This window comes from Sphaeramia orbicularis, chromosome 11, assembly GCF_902148855.1.
Source record: "Sphaeramia orbicularis chromosome 11, fSphaOr1.1, whole genome shotgun sequence".
NCBI classification, from domain to species: Eukaryota; Metazoa; Chordata; class Actinopteri; order Kurtiformes; family Apogonidae; genus Sphaeramia; species Sphaeramia orbicularis.
In genome coordinates, this window is record NC_043967.1 from 44,221,556 (window position 1) to 44,249,188 (window position 27,633).

At 34.4% G+C, this 27,633-nt stretch overlaps 1 protein-coding gene across 1 annotated transcript in view; it reads left to right on the forward strand.

Moving 5' to 3' along the window:
• osbpl10a (oxysterol binding protein-like 10a) overlaps positions 1-27,633 on the forward strand; it is a 170,650-nt gene that overhangs the window by 111,616 nt on the left and 31,401 nt on the right. Inside the window, exon 7 of the mRNA XM_030148247.1 lies at positions 4,007-4,137. Coding sequence (XP_030004107.1) covers positions 4,007-4,137 — 131 coding nt within the window. The remainder of the gene's footprint in view (positions 1-4,006; positions 4,138-27,633) is intronic.

Consider the following 27,633-nt stretch of genomic DNA (forward strand, 5'->3'; position numbering starts at 1 on the left):
GAAGGTCTTTGGGTCTGGGTTTGGGTGGATGCCGGATTCCAGCCAGTCCACCAGTCCTCACAGTTTGTTGGTGTTCTGTTTGCGCCCACAGTCACCCTACCCTGTGCCTGTTCTTCAGACAGGGGCTGGTGTGGAGTGGGACCGCCGGGCCGCAAGTACAAACCTCTTTCCTTCCGCTGTCTGGCTGATAAGTCCTGTGGGAGTTCATCTGCTCCCCGCTTCCGGCATGTACCCCCCAAACCTCCACAGTGAGGAGTTTTTAGTTAGGATCCTCGGTTCTGCCGAGTGACGGGGCCGAGTGGCTCACCGGCATGAGCAGCATCCGGGTCTGGTGCAGCTGATACAGGGACTGTGGCTGGTTGGTTGGTTGAATAGTTCTGTTACATTGGGAAAGCTTTGCCGCTGCATGGGCAGTTTAACTCTTTGGTAGCGAGCCAAGCATGAGGTTGGACTGAGTTTGACGAGCACGTTAGTCCCTCCCGGCTCCTCTTACAAAACCAGCACTGCTTGTTGAAATCATCTCTAGTAAAAACAAAGCTGAACTTGATGGATAAATTCCCACCAAGAACCTGCCAGTCACAAACCAGACAGAATGTTATCAGCGGATCTTTTCTGCTCACTCTTGCTGTTTAGACTCCCTTCCCTCTCTCACCTCTGTAAAGACCTGAAGTCTAACCCTTTGCCTTTTCACCCTTATGTGCAGAGAATTTTCCTTTAAGGAGATACAAATCCATAAAGGAAATAAAGCAAATGAGTCCCCTTTATCTAAGGTGTTAAAAGTTAAAAAAAAAACCTCAAGCACATAAAAAGAGCACGTTGGAACAAGACATGAGACGAGTGTTGGGTTTGGTGTTTGGTGTTGAACCATCACAGTTTTACTAAAACTCGATGTCACAGCCCAGAAATGGAAGGTAAAGCCATTGGAGACATCTACTGCATGCTTGTTTGTCTCTCCACTGTTTGATCTGCTCCAGCCTCTTGATTCACCTGCATGTGATTATCCAATGGCCCAGACATCCTCTGCTCCCACTGTTTCTACTTCTGGTGCTTCACTGTGACATCTCAGAGAAAATCTAAAACCTAAATTGTGTAACAGTATTTCCAACAGTTTCCACATCATTGATTTCACAGTCTACAATAGTCAGTATCTCACATCAGCAACTCTAAAGTGGAGGTTTGAAGTCTAGTTTTGGTAGGTTTCATCTCCTCCTATTGGGAGCTGCAAAAAAACCCACACATTCTCCTGACAAGCCTTGGAAATAAACAGATTCCTCAAAAACAAACCACAAAACATCTCGATACTCACCTGCAAAAAGAAGCTCAAAAACCCAGTCGGACAGCTCTCACCCCTGCTGTTGGGCAGAGCCACCCCAGCGCTCATGTGTGTTTTGCTGAGTCCAGTATCACTGCAGCAGGTTCAGTATCACTGTCTCAGGCTCATGTCAGCCAAACTGTCAGCTGACCAAAGCCTCAGGGCTATTTCAGTGCCTTTTGTTGAGACAGACTAGCCTCAGGCTCACCGGCAGGTCGACCTGTGTCAGCTTGGTTCTCACTAATGGATCAAAGAACAGCTTCTTGGTGCACTATACTATAACTCAATTTGAGCGCTGGAACAGGAGACAGGAGTCCTATGGTAGAGCTCCATTAATATTACTTTGAAATAAGATAGACTCCAGTCGTGTATATTAAAGGCTCTTGAATGAAGAAGCTCAGTTTCAGCTGAAACAAGAGGACTGACAGCACAAAAAAAAACACTTTTAAATGGAGATTTAATTGATATTTTATAGATATTAAATAATGTATAGGTGTCACAGATGGAAAAAGAATTCAACATCTTTGTTTAACTTCCAGTTACTGTTGTAACTACTGGTTCCTTTTAAAGGGGTTCTATGTAGTATTGATATTAGAAACTCAACAGCAGAGGAACACGTGTATCAGAACACACTCAGGACAAAACCACCAATGAATAAACACTATGTATGCACAGACTGAATCACACACTGAATAAAGTATAAAGCTCGTTGTTTACACACATCTGTTGTATGGTTTCATCGGGTGTTCTTCTTCAAACTAAAACTCAGAGCTTACAGTCAAAACAACAGTGTGTTATGCTCATCACATGCTGCATCAGCTGATAGTTTACATTATAGCTCTGTTAGCTTAGCTCTGTTAGCTTAGCTCCGTTAGCTTAGCCACAGTTAAACCACATGTCCCCTCTGTTTTCTGTCCAGTTTGTGTTGTCAGTAGCTGAACTACAGATCTGTTTGGAATCCAACAAACAAGATCAGAACTGTCCCAGTTTAGTCTGAACTGTGGATCAACAAACAAAGATAATCACATCCCATAATAACTTTATACCTTCATAAGCCTCATAATCAGACTCACCCGTGTGGAAGAAAGGCTGACATTTCAGCATCAAACTCCATTCTTTTCATTTAGAGTTGTGTTCAGTGTTGAAAAGAACAACAGAGCTTCTAGCTTTTATCCATTTGTTGGACTCTAAAGTTGTTTCTTAGTGGTTCTTGTCCCATCTGGTCACTTTCTGATGCTTCGGTCAAAGGCCCTATGGCATTAGTTTTCCTCACTCCCTCCTCACTACTCCCTCTAGTGGTCACATAAATCCAGAAACTCCAGTTAGTTCATGTCTCTATAACACAGTACATTGGTATTTTTGTCATAATTTCAGAGCTCTTTATTCTTATCCCTTTATAGTTCACTCATAGAAATACTCTGAAATTCTAAATTTCAACCTTAGTGTGTTATTGTGGATCTAACGAGACTATATTACTTTTGTCAAATTTTCCAAATTTTGTATTATGTACACAATCAAGGTCAATGAAGTTACCATATTTGGTAAAGACATTATGGTAAAAAATCTAAGACGCAAGTATAAAAAATACCAGAAAAACACATGTAAGGTGAAAGGAACATTTATTTTAGAACATTAGAACATCACTTTTAGAGTCAGATCAGTGCTGATCCAGACCCCTGTCCACATCCACATTCTCCCTTTGAACATCATTCCTTACATTAGTACCATTACTTCATGGTACCTAACAAAGCAGGTACACTCACTGTTCATGCAGAGGTGGACCTTACAGACCCTAGAGACCACATTGGACTGTAACTGCTGCTGTCACTGTCTTGTAATGTATGCGGAAATTACCAAAAATAGTCACTTGCCTGATAAAAGGTTAACACTCTAATGTTAATCTAAGCCGTATTTAATACTTGAAAGCAGAAATACTACATATAGCCCCTTTAAATAATAATTATTATTTTGACCTTGCCACATTCCATAATTTTGCATATTGTCAACACACAAAACAGTCTGAGAACATTTAAAGTTCACTACAGTAAACTCTGCTGCACACTTCTGCTTGCCTCTGAAACGTTTGTCAACAATACTTCAATAACTCATTTGGATTTGTAGAGAGAGCCATAAAATACTAACTCAGAATTACAGTTTCACATCGTTGACATTTGATTGTAATGACTCATTTAAATGGGTTGTACTTTAAAGTTTAGTTTTCACTATTTGGATTCCAGGTGTAAATGTCACAAACTCTGCAAAAACGCATAATTTTCAATAATGAGAAATGTAAAATATTATTGTAAACTCCTTTATTAAAGAGCAGGAAGTCAAAATTAATACTTCTTGTCACGTCTATAGGTTCAAAGCAGTTCTTCCTTTGACGGTATAAAAATAAACACATATTAAATTCAAGCAGACACACACAGGAGCACAGACAATTTCCTGTTTTCTTGTCTGTCAATCAGATCTTCTCAGCTCCAGTTCCATTTACGAGAACTCTAATATCGAATGTCAGAAACCAATAAGATGTAGGTGTTCTCATCCGTCCCTCATTAATTCCAGACTACAGCTTCTCTAACCCAAAACCATAAATCAAAGCAATCAACTCAACCGTATAAACCCTATATATATATATATCTATATCTATCAGGGGAAGTCTGTTGCTCTGACGCCGGCCTGTCGTTCTTGCAGATGGTGTTCCTGTGTGGACTGTACCAAAGTCGCCGTCAGGGGAGCAGCTGAAGAACGGCGGTCTGACTCCTCTACACTCAGCCGAGCCCTCCCCGGCGCTCAGGAAAAGGAGCCTGTCCCATGGTGCTGAGGTGAGCCCATCTTCATTTCACATGTCACCTCCGTGTCGCTCATCCTGTGCCCTTTTATTGTCTTACTTTGCTGCCGTGGATGGTGCTGCAGACCTGCGAGCGTTTCCCCAGATGGTTCAACATTTTAATAAAGCGCAGAAACACATCATCAATCCATAAGACTATCAAAAGATCTAACAATGCTTTCATCCCAGCTCATAATTTATGCATGTTTTACTTCTAACAGTCTTTAAAAGCTTGTGAATCTATTGTTCGACAAATTTTATGCACATATAAAACATTCTTGCATAAGCTTGAGGTCACTGTGAACACTTAATCTCTTTTAGTTGTGTTAGATCTCGTCTGCTTCATTTCCATATTTGCAGGCAGGCACTGTTTCCATGTTAGCGTTTTCTGTCTGATTCACCTGCTGCTGTCAGAGAAATAAACTTTGAGAATAATAACACAAAACCTTCAAAGTTTAGTGCATATAATGTGAACTAGGTCTCCTCTGCTGTTATAAAGGTTGTTGAGAAAATTTGTGGTTATGATGAAGATGAAACACCAGGGGTTTCTTTTTTCTTTGCCCTGTTGCCCCGGAAAGGGAGCACATAACACTTATGAAAGTTTGAACAGATCTCCTGTCAAATAAGTGGGTCATGCAGTATTGAGCCTGAACCGAGCTGATCCCAGGGGGGGCCTTTATGAATTCTTCCATCCTCATAGGGGGGCGGGGGTGAGTCCGACAATCTGGACCACCCTTTTTTGGTGAAGGAAATATGTGTGTCAGACAGAGAATAATTGGAGTTTGAGTCTGAGGGGTGACTTACTGGGTACATTAGCAGTTAGTGTTTGGTTAAAATGATTATTTACTAACTTCAAAGAGGCTAAATGTAGTATTTCTACTTTGGGTACTAAAAAATGACCTAAAATTGTCACTATAGTGTTTGGAATAAAGAACTCTGAAATTATGGCAAAGATGACAATATATTGGAGTGTACAGATAGGAATTTTATTTATTTACCTGGAATCTGATTGATTTGACCACTAGAGGCAGTAGTGAGTCACTGTTGGTTTCCCATTCCAAACAGACAGAAGGTGACCAGATGTAATGAGAACCTTTAAGAAACAACTTTAGAATCAAAGAAAGGGACAAAAGTTATTAATCTAGAATCACTGTTGTTGTTTTCTCCACTGGACTCAGCTCGAAATGTAATGAATGGAGTTTGATGCAGAAATTACAGTTTCTTCTACACGCATGAGTTTGATTCTGAGGCTTATGAAGGTCTGTAGTTATTTATTATTATAGTTATTTATATATTATTATTATTATTATTATTATTATGTGATCGCTTTGTTTTGTGTGTTTGCGTGTTTGTTTGTTTGTTTGTTTGTTAACTGGGTAACTCAAAAAGTTATGGACAAATTTTCATGAAATTTTCAGGAAATGTTGATACTGGCACAAGGAAGAAATGACTAAATTTTGGTGGTGATCGGGGGGGCACAGATCTGTCTTGGTGGAGGTCTGCACTCTCCAAGTGCTTTTCTTATTATGGGATGTTATTATGGGAGGCAAGGGGTATTGTTTTTGTTTTGGTTTGTTTTGTTTTGTAACACTCTAGCAGCAAAACTATTGGTTCAATTCATACCAGATTGGGTTTATAGATTGCCAGTGACCCAGAATAGATGTCATTACATTTTGGGAAGAGTAGGTCAAAGTTCAGTTTTTTTTCTTCTTCCATTTACTTATAATGGGCAAAATTTCACATGTCTATAAAAACATCAATTTTGTTTCAATTTACTTCAAACTTGGCACATGTGTAGAGGCAATTGATATGCTGACATCAGCACATGTATAGACATGATGACATCAGCGGGATCGATGCCAAAATAAGCTACAATATGTGCGAGGGGAGGGGTTTGTCGTGCCTGACACCACTTATTTATCTTTTATATTGCTGTTTGTTGATCCACAGTTCAGACTAAACTGTGACAGTTCGGACCTTGTTTGTTGGATTCCAATCAGATCTTTAGAGCAGATTTTGACAACACAAACTGAACAGAAAACAGGTGATTTGTGTTTTTTCTGTGCCTAAGCTAATAGAGCTAAGCTAACAGAGCTATAATGTAAACTATCAGCTGATGCAGTGTGTTTTGAGCAGAAAACTTGGTGATACCATAATACAGATGTGTGTAAACAGTGAGTTTTATACTTTATTCAGTGAGTGACACAGCCTGTGGATACATAGCGTTGACTCGTTGGTTTTAGTAGTACAAAGTGTACTCTGGTGTGCTACTGCCCCCTGCTGGTGAGCATCTGAAATATCAACAGTAATGAGACTCTTTCTAATATAAAGTTCCTTGTTTGCCTGTATTTCATTTAATTACCTCTGAATGGTGCCAACAGTGGTTGCTCTAGCAACATCACCTAGGTAAAAACAAGGGCGAGAGCAATAATTTCAGCTCAAAGGCTTTTCAATTGTTCCTAATGGAAACAGAGGTCCCATTTCTGAAGCACCTTGGTTCCGTGAATCCCACCGGTCCTTGGTCTGTCACCGTGTTCTCCAAACACAGCAGAACAATGGAAGACTCAGCTATGAATACTAGATGAAGATTAATGGACCAGGTGTCATCTTGACAGCGTTCACAGGCCCGGCCTCACTTTAACAGCCTCTTTGTCAGATGTTCGACATGTACCGTTACATGTCAGACGTCTGAGAGTAGCTGATGATCTTTTCAATCTTACTACAAACAAGTTACATGAGGCGAACCAGGAACATTCTGCCCTTGACGTGAACAGTGAATCAGCACCCAGCTGTAAATCCACCAGGGCTTTAACTGGGCTCGCAGCAGTCTAATCTACAGCCAGCGATGTAATCTGTCACCTTAATGATAATTTCCTATTGACATCTGAGCGTAAAACTGGTATTATAGCTTTGCAGTGTCGAGTCATTTACAGCTAATTGTCAAGATGTTCAACATACTTCATGGTGCTCAATTAAAGGCAAAGAAGGAAGGGCAGCTCATAATGTTGATTTGGCTCCTTTAAAGGCGTTCCAGACAGTATTATAGTAGTTATGATTCAGAGCCAACCATCTGCATTGACATTCCTGCCTCTGTCAGAATGTTCTGCCAACTACAGCAGCTATTATGATGCTCCTCTAATGAGCCATGCAAAGTCACGTCTGTCATATTAATAAGATATAAACCATCAGTAAATATAAAATAACATGAATAAAATGACCATCTGCATGATCCTATTGAACAGGGGTGTCAAACTCATTTTAGTTCAGGGGCCGCATTCAGCTAAATTTGATCTGAAGTGGGCCGAACCAGTAAAATAATGACAGAATAATAATGTCAACTCCAAACTTAAAATAATGTCCAAACTTAAAATAATGTCAACTCCAAACTTTTCTCTATGTTTAAGAGTGAAAAAAGTAAATTTACATTATGAAAAGGTTTACATCTGCAAAGTATCCTTTCAATTAATGGGAATAACATGAACAAAACTGATAAAATAAATTTAATTTTAACAACATTCTGCCTCAGTTTATCATTTCCACATGTACATTATAACTTACAGATCACAGTGGATCTACAAACACACAAAACATTTAATAACAGGAAGAATATTGTTAAAATTACACTTACTTCTCTTAAGACATTTCAGGTTGTTCATATTTGTTCAGGTTATTCACATTTTTTGTTTTTTATACTTTGTTTTAGTGTAAATACATGAAAATATTTACATTTACAAACAGAAAAATTTGGAGTTGTCATTATTTTTATGTTATTATGATAGTATTTTACTGCTCCTGCCCAATGGAGATTGAATTGGTCTGAATGTGGAACCTGAACTAAAAGGATTGTTAATATCTTCAATGTAATTTTTGCATTTCACACATTCATCCCAAGGGCCGGACTGGACCCTTTGGCGGGCTGGATTTGGGCCCCGGGCCGCATGTTTGACACCTGTGCTATTGAGTTTCCACATCCTCATAAACCTGCACTTGCCAGTAGATCAATAAATAAAAACAGTTCATTATTATATCCCATAGCTCACATTACAAACAAACACTGTCCTGTTAGTTACAACGCACAGTAAAACACACTAAATAAGTAATGATGTATGTAAAATATTCAAGTATTCCTCAAAGTTCTGTAACTATCTGCTACTGGCTAAGGGGTTGTGCAGCCTGTGGGGACAAACATTATACTGATGCAGTCCATGTTTTTATATTAATAACAGAAAATACAGAGCTGCTGCTTCCCTTGTTGTTTTGTAGTCTGCAGCTCTGTTCACTGTGTGTTCTTATCAGTGTTATTTTCAGCAGCAGCAGTGCATCCACAGTGGATTTTATAGCTTTATTTTCTGAAAACACCTTTCGACTCAGCCTGTAACAAACTGCACACACAGAATGATCAACTGGTTGGAAAATATGAGTGACAGAGACTCCAAATGAGACCTACTGCAGCTGTACGGAGGTGTAGATGTTGGTTCAGTTTGTTTAGCTGCTGCAAAGTCACTCAAAGAAATCAGTGAGCGCAGGTTTAATTATGACAGAAAATCAGGGTATTCATACAATGATATCGTGATCTGTGATGTAGTTGTACAATGTTACTTACTCTGTAGCTGTAAATGGAAACAACATTCAGGCTTCCACTGCTAGGAATGACAGCATTTTGACATTCAGTCCTTATTAGATCCACACTATTAAAGTAAAGTAAAGACAGAACCTTTCAAAACTGTCTTCAAGTCAGTACATTATTTTTACTCCACCCCCTGAAGGGGAGGTAAGGGGTATTGTTTTTAGTTCAGTTTGTTTCTTTGTTTGTTTCTTTGTTAACACTCTAGCAGCAAAAGTATTGGTTGAATTCATACCTAATTGGGTTTATAGATTGCCAGTGACCCAGAATAGATCTGATTACATTTTGGGAAAAGTAGGTCAAAGTTAAAAATTTTTATGAATTTTTTTAATCTTTTTTTTTTTCCCATTTACTTATAATGGGCAAAATTTCATATGTCTGGAGCAGTAAAACTATTGGTTTAATTCATACCAAATTGGGTTTAGAGATTGCCGGTGACTCAGAATAGATCTCCTTACATTTTAAGAAAAGAAGGTCAAAGTTCACATTTTTTATGATTTTTTTTTTTTTTTTTTTTTCCATTTACTTGTAATGGGCAAAATTTCAAACATCTGTGGCAGCAAAAGTATTGGGTGAATTCATATCAAATTAGGTTTATAGATTGCCAGTGACTCAGAATAGATGTCATTATATTTTGGGAAAAGTCGGTCAAACTTCACTTTTTTTTAAATGAATTTTTAATAATTTTTTTCCCCATTAACTTATAAAGGGCAAAATTTCAAATGTCTGTAGCAGCAAAAGTATTGGTTGAATTCATACCAAATTGGGTTTATAGATTGCCAGTGACATAGAATAGATGTGATTATATTTTGGGAAAAGTAGGTCAATGTTCACATTTTTTATGAATTTTTTTAAAATCTTTTTTTTTTCCCTATTTACTTATAATGGGCAAAATTTCAAATGTCTGTGAAAACACTGATTTTGTTTCAATTTGCTTCAAACTTGGCACATATGTATAAAGAGGCAACTGATATTCTGACATCAGCACATGCATAGACAAGATGACATCAGCTGGCATCGATCAGTTGATGATAGATTTTACTGAAAAAGTCACTTATTCTTTAATTTTCTCAGTTTTTGCTATAATAACCCTCAAATGAAACCTCAGCATGATTATCATAATACATAATCAATAAATTAAATATAGGAAAAAAACCTGATTTTCAATTTAAAAATGCAAACTAGAGAGGGTAATATTATGATACATGGCGATAAATCACTTAAAGGCTAAATCAAGAGAAAAATTAATTTGGGAACTGTCACAAAAGTAGCACTGGGTCTTTATGGGTTAATTTTGATGCTTCATTTGGCTTCATCCCATCATTACTCTGTACCATTCTGCACTTTCTCCTGTTTGTTTCTCAGATCTATTTCTCAGATCTGCCCTGCAGCCTTAAACAGATCCAGCTAAATCCTTAAAAGACGCTCTGGACTTGGTTTCATTTGAAGTTGGATCAATGACAGTGGATGGAGACACTTGGTTTATGTTCAGTTAATGATAGATTTGATTAAAAAAGTCACATTTCTAAACTGTTAACTTTAATCTGAGCTTTTATAAACATCTACATGATCAGTAAATACAGGAAAATACCTGATTAAAACTGATAAAATGTTAAATAGAGAGTATAATATTATAAATAAATGGTGATAAATCGCTTAAGAAAGGTTAGATATAGAGAAAATTTCATTTGGAACTGACCTAAAAGTAGCTCTGGGTCTTTATGGGTTAATTTTGATCCTTCATTTTGCTTCACCCCGTCACTACTCGGTACCATTCTGCTCTTTGTCCTGTTTGTTTCTCAGATCTCAGATCTGTTTTTCAGATGTGCCCTGCAGCCTTAAACAGATCCAGTTAAATCCTTAAAAGATGCTCTGGACTTGGTTTCAGGCAGAAGGACAGACAGACAGAGGAGATTCAGTCCACTTTGGTTAATGTGCATTAGTCCACCTTGACTCGGAGATTTATTCATGTTTAATGTGGAATATTCAGCAGCACCACGTGTCTGATTAATGCCGTTCCGGTCACAGCGGCTGGAAATGTTGGCTTTGTGTGAAGGAGACGTGAAGGTTGAGGAAGTGAGAGAGATTTTACAGGAGTTCATTGTTTCAACTGTAAAAAAAAAAAAAAAAAAAAAAATCCATCCGCTCAGATGACATTTAGATAAACGAGGACAGAGATTGGGAGTTTTATTAACATTGTCTTATCTGATGAGTATTTTAGGCAGATATTGATGTGGTGGGATATTGATTTTGCCACCTTGTGGTTGTTTAATACAATGCAGGAAGAAGGTCAGTGAATCCAAAGACTGCTGGTCAGGACTGTGGGTGTGGACAGACAGTCATGGAAAAAATATTAGACCATTAAAAGTCATCAGAAACAATGGTTATGCAATCCAGTCCTAACTCCTGTGTGTATCATATGACTAAAACAGACAGAAAAGAAAACATGGAATGTCTAAAAGCACTGTTTTTGTCAGTACAATGCCATAGATATTGATGTAAGAACTGAAGTAATTTTGGTTATTATCAAGAAAACATGGAAAATGAATAGATATCAGCTCTGAAATTAAACTACTATGAGCTATTTTTGTTGTTATCATTATATTTGTCCAAACAACTGTACCTTTAGTTGTACCAGGCATTAAAATGAACAAGAAATTGAAGAAAACAAAGGGGTGGTCTAATAATTTTTTCAAAACGGTATCAGAACATGTGATAATCCTGCTGTTTTACAAATAGAAACACATTCTTTTACAAAAAAATAAGTAATCTATTACACTGGTCTACAAGTAAAATGCCTCCAGAATAAAAGTACTGAAACTTTATCAAGTTTTAGTCACTAATGAAAAAAAAAAAAAAAAACATTAAGTAAAAAAATTTGGTTGGCTGTTCAGTTTTGGGTGAAAATGTGAAATTGTGATAATTTATTAGAGAATGAGTTTCACTTTTTTCTCAGAGTTACCAGATCTACTTCAAAACACTGTCTGTACATTACAATACATTCACTTTACAGGTTCTTTCTACTGGAACATTTATAAATCTATTATGTTAATGTACACAAATCAGTATAGAATTGCGAGAAAAAAAAAAAAAAAAAATTAGATTATCAAAAGTCATCAAAAACAATGGTTATGCAATCCAGTCCTAACTCCTGTGTGTATCATGTGACTAAAACAGACAGAAAAGAAAACACAGGATGCCTAAAAGCACTGTTTTTGTCAGTACAATGCCATAGATACTGATGTAAGAACTGAAGTGATTTTGGTTATTATCAAGAAAACATGGAAAATGGATAGATATCAGCTCTGAAATTAAACTACTATGAGCTATTTTTACTGTTATCATTATATTTGCCCAAACAAATGTACCTTTAGTAGTACCAAGCATTAAAATGAACAAGAAATTGAAGAAAACAAGGGGTGGTCTAATAATTTTTTCAAAACGGTATCAGAACATGTGCTAATCCTGCTGTTTTACAAATAGAAACACATTCTTTTACAAAAAAATAAGTAATCTATTACACTTGTCTATGAGTAAAATGCCTCCAGAATAAAAGTACTGAAACTTTATCAAGTTTTAGACACTAATAAAAAAAAAAAGTTAATTCAAAAATGTTGGTTGGCTGTTCGGTTTTTGGGTGAAAATGTGAAATTGTGACAATTTATTAGAGAATGGGTTTCACTTTTTTCTCAGAGTTACCAGATCTACTTCAAAACACTGTCTGTACATTACAATACATTCACTTTACAGGTTCTTTCTACTGGAACATTTATAAATCTATTATATTAATGTACATAAATCAGTATAGAGTTGCGAAAAAAAATTATTAGATTATCAAAAGTCATCAAAAACACTGGGTATGCAATCCAGTCCCAACTCCTGTGTGTATCATGTGACTAAAACAGACAGAAAAGAAAACACAGGATGCCTAAAAGCACTGTTTTTGTCAGTACAATGCCATAGATACTGATGTAAGAACTGAAGTGATTTTGGTTATTATCAAGAAAACATGGAAAATGTCTAGATATCAGCTCTGAAATTAAACTACTATGAGCTATTTTTACTGTTATTGTTATATTTGTCCAAACAAATGTACCTTTAGTTGTACCAGGCATTAAAATGAACAAGAAACTGGAGAAAACAAAGGGTGGTCTAATAATTTTTTCCATGACTGTATAAAGATTTACACAGTCTCTGCTTCAGACACTAACGTACGATGACAAACGTCCGACCTAAAAGCACAGATGTAATGAATGTTCTCTAAAATCTACCTCCTACAAGCCACTCTGACACTCCTCCATAACTCATAGTCCATTTTTACAGTGCACTTCTTCTCAGAGTCAGTTCCTTATCTAATTATCCTTTCATACCTTGGTTGTTTGCCAGTTTTCCATTTTGCGTGTAATCTCAAGAATAGTCTCGAGCGCAGGGCGGAAAATACATTACCTCAGAATAATAAAGGTTTTCTGTTTGAATTATGTAGCACCACAGCGCCGTTTGAGATTCATTCCTTGTAGGGAAAGTGCGAGGCCTGTTCGTGACTCTGGATAGAAATTGCCGGCGCTTGCAGAAACCATGTGGGATTATCCATTTGGAACAGTACAAGAGCAGCTCCCTTTCCACATATTCCATTCGTCTACTGTGAATATGAGCTGATTTAATCACACACAAACTCACTGTAGGAGATGGTGTTTCCCTTCATGCTGCTGCATATTTACATTTATTCTTATTTATTTTCCTTTCTTTTATTTTTTAACCTTGTTTTTGTACAGGAGCATTCTGATTTTACATGTAAAAACTCAGAAAAGAGGGAAAATCCTGTCAGTGACACATCTGTTACCAGCAGAGGGCAGCAAACTCCTCTGTTGTGATGCTGTGAAAACTCCTCAGTGTGGAAAATATCAGCCCACGAGTCACAGCGTGAACTGGATCTGCTCTGAGTACTGAGCTCTAACACTGGTTTAAAGGACAGCACATGACTACTGCCTCCATCAAATGATTTTATTTTTTTTACTCATCAGCACTTTAGTTAGAGACTCAAAAAATGGAATTATGATAATATAAAAGGCTTGAAAACACATAATTGTAGGTTTTCTGGGCACACACAGGTGTACAAAAGTCTATTGTCATAGGTGGTAGAAAAGCAGGTCAGTCAAACATTCCTGCATCAGCTGTTTAAATAAACAACACAAATAGTTGGAGTGTTAATATTCAACCTGCTGAGACTCGCACAGAGCTTCATTGTCGTGGTTTCCTTGTTGAGGAAATGTTTTCAACGATGTGATGAAACTTGGAAATTCTAACCCTAGCCCTACCCCTAACTCTAACCCTAACACTAACCCTAACTCTAACGCTACCCCTAACCCTAGCCCTACCCCTAACCCTACCCCTAACCCTACCCAAACCCTAACCCTACCCATAACCCTAACCCTAACCATGACCCAAACTCTTACCCTAGCCCTAACCCTAGCCCTAATGCTAACCCTAGTCCTAACTCTACACTAGAAATTTAGTCATAGTATAGTATGTGATAAAATGTGGTCATACTATGTGATGAAATTTAATCATAGTTTAGTATGTGATGAAATTTTGTCATCATAAAGTATGTGATAAAATTTAGTCAAAGAATAGTATGTGATGAACTTTGGTCATAGTATAGTACGTGATTAAATTTACTTATAGTATGGTATGATGAAATTTAGTCATACTATAGTATGTGATAAAATTTAGTCAAAAAATAGTATACGATGAAATGTGGTCATAGTATAGTATGTGATTAAATTTAGTCATAGTATGGTATGTGATAAATTTAGTCAAAGTATAGTTTGTGACGAAATTTAGTCATACTATAGTATGTGATGAACTTTGGTCACAGTATAGTACGTGATTAAATTTGGTCATAGTATAGTACGTGATTAAATTTAGTCATCGTATAGTATGTGATGAAATTTAGTCTGTGGTGAAATTTGGTCATAGTATAGTATGTGATAAAATTTAGTCATAGTATAGTATGTGATGAAATTTAGTCATACTATAGTATGTGATGAAATTTGGTCATAGTATAGTATGTGATGAAATTTGGTCATAGTATAGTATGTGATACAATTTTGTCATAGTAAAGTATGTGATGAAAGTTAGTCTGTGGTGAAATTTGGTCATAGTATAGTATGTGATGAAATTTAGTCATACTATAGTATGTGATGAAATTTGGTCATAGTATAGTATGTGATACAATTTTGTCATAGTAAAGTATGTGATGAAAGTTAGTCTGTATGTGATGAAATTTAGTCCAAGTATAGTATGTGATGAAATTTAGTCATAGTATAGTATGTGATGCAATTTAGTCATAGTATAGTATGTGATGAAATTTAGTCTGTATGTGATGAAATTTAGTCATAGTATAGTATGTGATGAAATTTGGTCATAGTATAGTATGTGACGAAAGTTAGTCTGTATGTGATGAAATTTAGTCCAAGTATAGTATGTGATGAAATTTAGTCATAGTATAGTATGTGATGAAATTTAGTCATAGTAAAGTATGTGATGAAAGTTAGTCTGTATGTGATGAAATTTAGTCATAGTATAGTATTTGATGAAATCTGGTCATAGCATAATATGTGATGAAATTTAGTCATACTATAGTATGCGATGAAATTTGGTCATAGTGTAGTATGTGATACAATTTTGTCATAGTATAGTATGTGATGAAATTTAGTCATAGTAAAGTATGTGATGAAAGTTAGTCTGTATGTGATGAAATTTAGTCCAAGTATAGTATGTGATGAAATTTGGTCATAGTATAGTATGTGATGCAATTTAGTCATAGTATAGTATGTGATGAAATTTAGTCTGTATGTGATGAAATTTAGTCATAGTATAGTATGTGATGAAATTTGGTCATAGTATAGTATGTGACGAAAGTTAGTCTGTATGTGATGAAATTTAGTCCAAGTATAGTATGTGATGAAATTTGGTCATAGTATAGTATGTGATGCAATTTAGTCATAGTATAGTATGTGATGAAATTTAGTCTGTATGTGATGAAATTTAGTCATAGTATAGTATGTGATGAAATTTGGTCATAGTATAGTATGTGACGAAAGTTAGTCTGTATGTGATGAAATTTAGTCCAAGTATAGTATGTGATGAAATTTGGTCATAGTATAGTATGTGATGAAATTTAGTCATAGTATAGTATGTGATGAAATTTGGTCATAGTATAGTATGTGATGCAATTTAGTCATAGTATAGTATGTGATGAAATTTGGTCATAGGTATGTGACGAAATTTAGTCATAGTATAGTATGTGATGAAATGTTGTCATAGTATAGTATGTGATGAAATTTGGTCATTGTATAGTATGTGATGAAATTTAGTCATAGTATAGTATGTTATGAAATTTAGTCATACTATAGTATGTGATGAAATTTAGTCTGTGATGAAATTTAGTCATAGTATATATAATATGTGATGAAATTTGGCCATACTATAGTATGTGATGAAATTTAGTCTGTATGTGATGAAATTTAGTCATAGTATAGTATATGATGAAATTTGGTCATAGTATAGTATGTGATGAAATTTAGTCATAGTATAGTATGTGATGAAATTTAGTCATAGTATAGTATGTGATGAAATGTTGTCATAGTATAGTATGTCATGAAATTTGGTCATAGTATAGTATGTGATGAAATGTTGTCATAGTATAGTATGTGATGAAATTTGGTCATAGGTATGTGACGAAATTTAGTCATAGTATAGTATGTGATGAAATTTAGTCATAGTATAGTATGTGATGAAATTTAGTCATAGTATAGTATGTGATGAAATTTGGTCATTGTATAGTATGTGATGAAATTTAGTCATAGTATAGTATGTTATGAAATTTAGTCATACTATAGTATGTGATGAAATTTAGTCTGTGATGAAATTTAGTCATAGTATAATATGTGATGAAATTTGGCCATACTATAGTATGTGATGAAATTTAGTCTGTATGTGATGAAATTTAGTCATAGTATAGTATATGATGAAATTTGGTCATAGTATAGTATGTGATGAAATTTAGTCATAGTATAGTATGTGATGAAATTTAGTCATAGTATAGTATGTGATTAAATTTAGTCATAGTATAGTATGTGATGAAATTTAGTCATACTATAGTGTGTGATGAAATTTGGTCATAGTATAGTATGTGATACAATTTTGTCATAGTATAGTATGTAATGAAATTTAGTCATAGTATAGTATGTGATGAAATTTAGTCTGTATGTGATGAAATTTAGTCATAATATAGTATGTGGTGAAATTTAGTCATAGTATAGTATGTGATGAAATTTAGTCATACTATAGTATGTGAGGAAATTTAGTCATAGTATAATATGTGACGAAAGTTAGTCTGTATGTGATAAAATTTGGTCATAGTATAGTATGTGATGAAAATTAGTCATAGTATAGTATACGATGAAAATTAGTCATACTATAGTATGTGATAAAATTTAGTCATAGTATAGTATGTGATGAAATTTAGTCATAGTATAGTATGTGCCGATATTTAGTCATAGTATAGTATGTGATGAAATTTAGTCATACTATAGTATGTGATGAAATTTGGTCATAGTATAATATGTGATGAAATTTGGTCATAGTATAGTAAGTGATGAAATTTAGTCTTTATGTGATGAAATTTAGTCATAGTATAGTATGTGATGAAATTTAGTCTGTATTTGATGAAATTTAGTCTCTACGTGATGAAATTTGGTCATAGTATAATATGTGATGAAATTTGGTCATACTATAGTATGTGATACAATTTTGTCATAGTATAGTATGTGATGAAAATTAGTCACAGTATAGTATGTGATGAAATTTGGTCATACCTTGGTATTTGGTCATATTTGGTATGTCATGAAATTTAGTCATAGTATAATATGTGATGAAATTTGGTCATAGTATAGTATGTGCCGAAATTTAGTCATAGTATAGTATGTGATGAAATTTAGTCATACTATAGTATGTGATACAATTTGGTCATAGTATAGTATGTGATGAAATTTAGTCTGTACTTGATGAAATTTGGTCATAGTATAATATGTGATACAATTTTGTCATAGTATAGTATGTGCCGAAATTTAGTCATAGTATAGTATATGATGAAAATTAGTCATACTATAGTATGTGATAAAATTTAGCCATAGTATAGTATGTGATGAAATTTAGTCATACTATAGTATGTGATGAAATTTGGTCATAGTATAGTATGTGACGAAAGTTAGTCTGTATGTGAAGAAATTTAGTCATACTATAGTATGCGATGAAATTTGGTCATAGTATAGTATGTGATACAATTTTGTCATAGTATAGTATGTGATGAAATTTAGTCATACTATAGTATGTGATGAAAGTTAGTCTGTATGTGATTAAATTTGGTCATAGTATAGCATGTGATACAATTTTGTCATAGTATAGTATGTGATGAAATTTGGTCATAGTATAGTACGTGATGAAATTTAGTCTGTATGTGACAAAATTTAGTCATACTATAGTATGTGACGAAAGTTAGTCTGTATGTGATTAAATTTGGTCATAGTATAGTATGTGATACAATTTTGCCATAGTATAGTATGTGATGAAATTTAGTTATACTATAGTATGTGATGAAATTTGGTCATAGTATAGTATGTGATGAAATTTAGTTTGTATGTGACAAAATTTAGTCATACTATGGTATGTGGTGAAATTTGGTCATAGTATAGTATGTGATACAATTTTGTCATAGTATAATATGTGATGAAATTTAGTCATAGTACAGTATGTGATGAAATTTGGTCATACTATAGTATGTGATAAAATTTGGTCATAGTATAGTACGTGATGAAATTTAGTCATAGTATAGTATGTGACAAAATTTAGTCTGTATGTGACAAAATTTAGTCATACTATAGTATGTGATGAAAATTAGTCATACTATAGTATGTGACGAAAGTTTGTCTGTATGTGATTAAATTTGGTCATACTATAGTATGTGATACAATTTTGTCATAGTATAATATGTGATGAAATTTAGTCATAGTATAGTATATGACAAAAGTTAGTCTGTATGTGAAGAAATTTAGTCATACTATAGTATGCGATGAAATTTGGTCATAGTATAGTATGTGATACAATTTTGTCATAGTATAGTATGTGATGAAATTTAGTCTGTATGTGATTAAATTTGGTCATAGTATAGTATGTGATACAATTTTGTCATAGTATAGTATGTGATGAAATTTGGTCATAGTATAGTATATGATACAATTTTGTCATAGTATAGTATGTGATACAATTTTGTCATAGTATAGTACGTGATGAAATTTAGTCTGTGTGTGACAAAATTTAGTCATACTATAGTATGTGATGAAAATTAGTCATACAATAGTATGTGACGAAAGTTAGTCTGTATGTGATTAAATTTGGTCATAGTATAGTATGTGATGAAATTTGGTCATAGTATAATATGTGATGAAATTTGGTCATAGTATAGTATGTGACGAAAGTTAGTCTGTATGTGATGAAATTTAGTCATACTATAGTATGTGATGAAATTTGGTCATAGTATAGTATGTGATACAATTTTGTCATAGTATAATATGTGATGAAATTTAGTCATAGTATAGTATGTGATTAAATTTTGTCATACTATAGTATGTGATAAAATTTGGTCATAGTATAGTACGTGATGAAATTTAGTCATAGTATAGTATGTGATTAAATTTTGTCATACTATAGTATGTGATAAAATTTGGTCATAGTATATAGTATGTGATGAAATTTAGTGTGTATGTGACAAAATTTAGTCATACTATAGTATGTGATGAAAATTAGTCATACTATAGTATATGACGAAAGTTAGTCTGTATGTGATGAAATTTAGTCATACTATAGTATGTGATGAAATTTGGTCATAGTATAGTATGCGATGAAATTTGGTCATAGTATAATATGTGATGAAATTTGGTCATAGTATAGTATGTGACGAAAGTTAGTCTGTATGTGATGAAATTTAGTCATACTATAGTATGTGATGAAATTTGGTCATAGTATAGTATGTGATACAATTTTGTCATAGTATAATATGTGATGAAATTTAGTCATAGTATAGTATGTGATTAAATTTGGTCATACTATAGTATGTGATAAAATTTGGTCATAGTATAGTACGTGATGAAATTTAGTCATAGTATAGTATGTGATGAAATTTAGTCATACTATAGTATGTGACGAAAGTTTGTCTGTATGTGATTAAATTTGGTAATAGTATAGTATGTGATGAAATTTGGTCATAGTATAGTATATGACGAAAGTTAGTCTGTATGTGATGAAATTTAGTCATACTATAGTACGCGATGAAATTTGGTCATAGTATAGTATGTGATACAATTTTGTCATAGTATAATATGTGATGAAATTTAGTCATAGTATAGTATGTGATGAAATTTGGTCATAGTATAGTATGTGATGAAATTTGGTCATAGTATAGTATGTGATACAATTTTGTCATAGTATAATATGTGATGAAATTTAGTCATAGTATAGTACGTGATGAAATTTAGTCATAGTATAGTATGTGATGAAATTTAGTCATTATGTGACAAAATTTAGTCATACTATAGTATGTGATGAAAATTAGTCATACTATAGTATGTGACGAAAGTTTGTCTGTATGTGATTAAATTTGGTCATAGTATAGTATATGATACAATTTTGTCATAGTATAGTATGTGATGAAATTTAGTCATAGTATAATATGTGATGAAATTTGGTCATAGTATAGTATGTGACGAAAGTTTGTCTGTATGTGATTAAATTTGGTCATAGTACAGTATGTGATACAATTTTGTCATAGTATAATATGTGATGAAATTTAGTCATAGTATAGTATGTGATGAAATTTAGTCTGTATGTGACAAAATTTAGTCATACTATAGTATGTGATGAAAATTAGTCATACTATAGTATGTGACGAAAGTTAGTCTGTATGTGATTAAATTTGGTCATAGTATAGTATGTGATACAATTTTGTCATAGTATAGTATGTGATGAAATTTAGTCATAGTATAATATGTGATGAAATTTGGTCATAGTATAGTATGTGACGAAAGTTAGTCTGTATGTGATGAAATTTAGTCATACTATAGTATGTGATGAAATTTGGTCATAGTATAGTATGTGATACAATTTTGTCATAGTATAGTATGTGATGAAATTTGGTCATAGTATAGTACGTGATGAAATTTAGTCATACTATAGTATGTGATAAAATTTGGTCATACTATAGTATGCGATGAAATCTGGTCATTGTATAGTACGTGATGAAATTTAGTCATACTATAGTATGTGATAAAATTTGGTCATACTATAGTATGTGATAAAATTTGGTCATACTATAGTATGTGACGAAATTTAGTCATTATGTGATTAAATTTGGTCACAGTATAGTACGTGATACAATTTTGTCATAGTATAGTATGTGATGAAATTTGGTCATAGTATAGTATGTGATGAAAATTAGTCTGTACGTGATTAAATTTGGTCATAGTATAGTATGTGATACAATTTTGTCATAGTATAGTATCTGATGAAATTTGGTCATAGTATAGTATATGACAAAAGTTAGTCTGTATGTGATGAAATTTAGTCATACTATAGTATGCGATGAAATTTGGTCATAGTATAGTATGTGATGAAATTTAGTCATAGTATGTGATAAAATTTGGTCACAGTATAGTACGTGATGAAATTTAGTCTGTATGTGATTAAATTTGGTCATAGTATAGTACGTAATACAATTTTGTCATAGTATAATATGTGATGAAATTTAGTCATAGTATAGTATGTGATGAAATTTGGTCATAGTATAGTATGTGATGAAATTTAGTCTTTATGTGACAAAATTTAGTCATACTATAGTATGTGATGAAAATTAGTCATACTATAGTATGTGACGAAAGTTAGTCTGTATGTGATTAAATTTGGTCATAGTATAGTACGTGATACAATTTTGTCATAGTATAGTACGTGACGAAATTTAGTCATACTATAGTATGTGATAAAATTTAGTCGTAGTACAGTATGTGCCGAAATTAGGCTGTATGTGACAAAATTTAGTCATACTACTGTATGGGATAAAAATTAGTCTTTATATGATGAAATTTAGTCATACTATAGTATGTGATAAAATTTGGTCATACTATAGTATGTGATAAAATTTGGTCATACTATAGTATGTGATAAAATTTGGTCATACTATAGTATGTGACGAAATTTAGTCATTATGTGATTAAATTTGGTCACAGTATAGTACGTGATACAATTTTGTCATAGTATAGTATGTGATGAAATTTGGTCATAGTATAGTATGTGATGAAAATTAGTCTGTACGTGATTAAATTTGGTCATAGTATAGTATGTGATACAATTTTGTCATAGTATAGTATCTGATGAAATTTGGTCATAGTATAGTATATGACAAAAGTTAGTCTGTATGTGATGAAATTTAGTCATACTATAGTATGCGATGAAATTTGGTCATAGTATAGTATGTGATGAAATTTAGTCATAGTATGTGATAAAATTTGGTCACAGTATAGTACGTGATGAAATTTAGTCTGTATGTGATTAAATTTGGTCATAGTATAGTACGTAATACAATTTTGTCATAGTATAATATGTGATGAAATTTAGTCATAGTATAGTATGTGATGAAATTTGGTCATAGTATAGTATGTGATGAAATTTAGTCTTTATGTGACAAAATTTAGTCATACTATAGTATGTGATGAAAATTAGTCATACTATAGTATGTGACGAAAGTTAGTCTGTATGTGATTAAATTTGGTCATAGTATAGTACGTGATACAATTTTGTCATAGTATAGTACGTGACGAAATTTAGTCATACTATAGTATGTGATAAAATTTAGTCGTAGTACAGTATGTGCCGAAATTAGGCTGTATGTGACAAAATTTAGTCATACTACTGTATGGGATAAAAATTAGTCTTTATATGATGAAATTTAGTCATACTATAGTATGTGATAAAATTTAGTCGTAGTATAGTATGTGACGAAATTTAGTCTGTATGTGACTAAATTTGGTCATAGTATAGCATGTGATGAAAATTAGTGATACTATAGTAAGTGATGAAATTTAGTCATAGTATAGTATGTAAAATTTGGTCATAGTATAGTATGTGATGAAAATTAGTCATAGTATAGTATGTAAATTGTAGTGATAGTATAGTCTCTAATGTCATTGGTCATACTATACCATGTGACCTGGTTCCTCTTTGTTGTCCTCATCGCAGACAGGCTCTGTAGACAGACAGATGAATCGTTTACATGTTTCCTCTTAAATGCCCATGGACGTGAACGTGGAAGGTCTTCTGTGTCCACCATGCTGTGATGAAATGCAGACCTGTCCAGAGTTCAGCTCACCTGTACCTGGGTCAGCTGGGATCAGCTCCAGTCCCCCATAAACCCATGAAGGACAAGTGCTGACAGAAAACCAACCACTAGTAGTTTGTATACTTTTCTGTCAGCGCAGTGCATCCTTTGGGAGGCTGTGGGTGTGAGGTCTGGGAGTTTATCTACTTCCTCAGGCAGTCGAAGACACTTGAAAACAGATGCTCTTTGTGTGTCTCATCATTTTTCTGTGCATTTCCCTGATGTACAAATGAAACACTACAAGAAAATGCAGCTAATTATGTTGCTTTATTATGTAAGATATTCCATTGTGTTTGTCTCGGTGAAAGTTTAACACACTTTGGGATAATTATAAACAAGAATAAGACATCTGCTGTGATTTAATTACCTTTAAAGGAGTTCTATATCATATTGTTATTCCACCCTCTCAACAGCAGGGGGCTGTAATGTACACTTAGGACTAAAACCACCAATGAATAAACTATAAAGCTCATTGTTTACACACATCTGTTTAATGGCATCATCAGGTTTACTTCTTCAAACTAAAACTCAAAGCTGGTTATTTTTACAGTCGGTAAAATAACACTGTCTTATAATTTTCACATGTGGTATCAGCTGATAGTTTACATTATAGCTCTGTTAGCTTAGCTGTTAGCTTAGCCACAGTAAAACCATACACCACCTCTGTTTTCAGTATATTTTGTGTTGTCAGTAGCTGAATTTAAGATCTGTTTGGAATCCAACAAACAGCAACTTAACAAAGATAATAACATCCCATAATAACCTTATCCCTTCATAAGCATCATAATCAAACTCACCTGTGTTGAAGAAACGCAGCCATTTCAGCATCAAACTCCATTCTTTTCCTTTACAGGTTACTTTGGTCACTTTCTTTGACTTTAAAGGTTGTTTCTCGGTGGTTTTCATCTGGTCACTTTCTGATGTGTTGGTCAAAGGTCCTGTTGTGTTTGTGAGTGACTCACTACTCCCTCTAGTGGTCACATAAACCCAGTAAACCCTTGTTTGCTTTTATTATGTGTTTTTATTGTATCTGCTAGCTATTCTTCTGGCTATGTCTGTTTTATTAATTTATTATGGCTGTCACTTTTTAATTTATTCATTATCTATCCATCTATCTATATTCCATTCATATTTTTTCAATCCAATACGCTGACGTCTTTGGCAGAACTCCAGAGGTTTTTATTCTAAACCCATCGATCATTGTCATTTTTAAAATAATTTAAAGTACAAATACTATACTATACTATACTATACTATAGGGTGTCCCGTAAGTCTCCATACATAGGAAAATAAATATTTCTTGACATAAACCATTTTTATTTATATAATATGCTCTATATGACTGCCATTTTGTCGGGAACACATTTCAATGCGTGTCTGCTGAAGAACTATAAAGAAGAAATATAAAGAAATGCATGTTAGAACCATATATGTATGGAATGTATTATGTCTCTCATATATGGAGACTTATGGGACACCCTGTATACTATACTATACTATTTATTTATTTATTTTGAACATGCAAAGAAACAAAATAAAGCAAAATGAAGCAAATTTAAAAAAAAAAAAAAAATTAACAAATAAATTAAAAAATATTAAAAATTAGTATATTAATTTAAAAAATTGCTTAGTGGAAAAGGAGTAGGAAGAAGTATAAACTTATTTAATCCTACCCCTCAAGTGCTTTTACATCTTCATCACTAACCTATTCCAATGATCAAACAGCACATCTTTCCCAGTTTTAGCACTCAACCACAACAAATACACAATGCAGTAACTGAACCACACACATGTTCAATACAATAGTCATACAAACAGACTCAACAATTCAACAGTTTTTTTTCAGTAATTACAGCATATATATCAATTCAACATTATCCATAAACAAACGGCCATCACTGTCATGCTTTAATGCTGTTATTCATTGTTACATTTCTATAATACTAGTGTGTTGACCCATGGGGAACCATTGGTTCTCGATTTTCTGATACATTTCATTTCATTTATTAGCTTATTGTATCGTGGACAATCCCAATTAATTAACTGTATTAATAACAGTATAAAGGGGCAGCTTTAGCCAACGTGACTAGTATCCTGCTGTAGTCCCTGGCCTGATGGCAATAGGCACCCTAAAAAAAAAACATTATATAACAGCACATTAATTAAAAAACAGCGAGTTAAGACAGCTAAGAGACGAGGCAAATCAATAAAGATAAAAAAAAAAAAAGATACAGATACAGTTCATTCCTTTACTTTCTTGGTAAATTCCACTGGTATTTTCAGTTGAATAACCTCTCAGCTGGCATGTCTGCTTCTGCACATGAAATCTGACGCCATGGCAACTTGGCCCTATTGTTTATCTGTTGCTAGGAAACCCATTTCAATGATGATTCCATAATTCTGGGCATAGCAACATGATTAGCCATTGGGAGGCCATTGTATTACAAACTACACTGAACAAAAATATAAATGCCCCACTTTTGTTTTTGCTCCCATTTTTCATGAGCTGAACTCAAAGATCTAAAACTTTTTCTGTGTACACACAAGGTTTATTTTTCTCAAATATTGTTCACAAATCTGTCTAAATTTGTGTTAGTGAACACTTCTTCTTTGCTGAGATAATCCATCCACCTCACAGGTGTGGCATATCAAGATGCTGATTAGACAGCATGATTTTTGCACAGGTGTGCCTTAGGCTGGCCACAATAAAAGGCCACTCCAAAATGTGCAGCTTTATCCCACAGCACAATACCACAGATGTCACAAGTTTTGAGGGAATATGCAGTTGGCATGCTGACTTCAGGAATCTCCACCAGAGCTTTTGCCTGTGAATTGAATGTTCATTTCTCTACCATAAGCCATCTCCAAAGCTGTTTCAGAGAATTCATGAAGAAGACTGTGCGAGGAAAATGGTGGTCACACCAAATACTGACTGGTTTTCTGACCCCCCTGGACCACCCAATACAGTAAAACTGCACATTTTAGAGTGGCCTTTTATTGTGGCCAGCCTAAGGCACACCTGTGCAATAATCCTGCTGTCTAATCAGCATCTGGATATGCCACACCTGTGAGGTGGATGGATTATCTCAGCAAAGGACAAAGGAGAAGTGTTCACTAACACAGATTTAGACAAATTTATGAACAATATTTGAGAGAAATAGGCCTTTTGTGTACATAGAAAAGTTTTAGATCTTTGCGTTCAGCTCATGAAAAATGGGAGCAAAAACAAAAGTGGGGCATTTATATTTTTGTTCAGTGTAGAAAAGCACTCTGACTGCACAGACCTCCGCCAAGGCAGATCAGCCCCCCCTCATTCACCACCAAAATGTAATCATTTATTTTTTGTGCCAGTATCAACATTTTCTGAAAATTTCATCAAAATCCATCCATAACTTTTTGAGTTATCTCGCTAACAGACAGACAGACAGACAGACAGACAGACAAACCCTAATGAAAACATAACCTTCGCCGTTCCTTGATGGAGGTAAATATCGGTCTTATCAACTTGCCGTTTTCACTAGTCTGTTCCTTGACACAAAAATACATCAGTATGTCAAACTGCAGCAGTCAGCGCTTTACGGATTTGGTATGACGCCCGAGACACACACACAGAGTCGACTTCCTTTTATATTATCGGATTATGCAATGATGCTCCTGAAGTGAAATCTGGATCTAGGTAAAAACTAATTTGTTCTGGGTGTAGACAAAATGGCAGATCATTAAACCTGGCAGCTCTGCCCTCCTGACGCCTCATAATTCAGGTTAGCATCTTCTAATTTAGTTCGACTTTGCCCAAAGAAATGAGAAAAATCTACTTTACTCAAGCGTACGCACTTCAAAAGGTAGAGCTAGAAAGAGGAGGCCCTGTGGAGGGACGGTTTCAGGAGGAAGTTCTCGTGTATCTACAGTATCTACAGTTCTCACATGGTGTTTTGGTAAAAGAAGTGATGATGATAGAGGAGGAAAAGCATGACCGACGAAGGAAGACAAACCCTCTGAGTTCACAACGCTTAAATGGAGGGTCTTTGATGGAGGAGCACGAGCAGATTTGGACTTTCTCAGGCTCCTCCAGACGCCCACACTGTCCCTGGATGCTTTGGTAGAGGTAGATGGAAAGAGGGGGAAAAAAAGAGAGGAAAAGAAGAACAGAGGAGACTGGGTGATTGCACGAGGATGACGATGAAACAGAATAGACGATGGTATGAACGAGGAGACGAGGGAAGGGAGCGCGAAGGAAAGAAATGACGACAGAAATGACAGCGCGAGGGCGTCGGAAGGAGAGGAAGAATGAATCGGGGGGGGGGGGGGGGGGGGGGTTGAAGTCAATTAGGAGGAAGACTGACGGGATGGAAGGCAATCAGAGATGAAGAAAGCAGGGGATG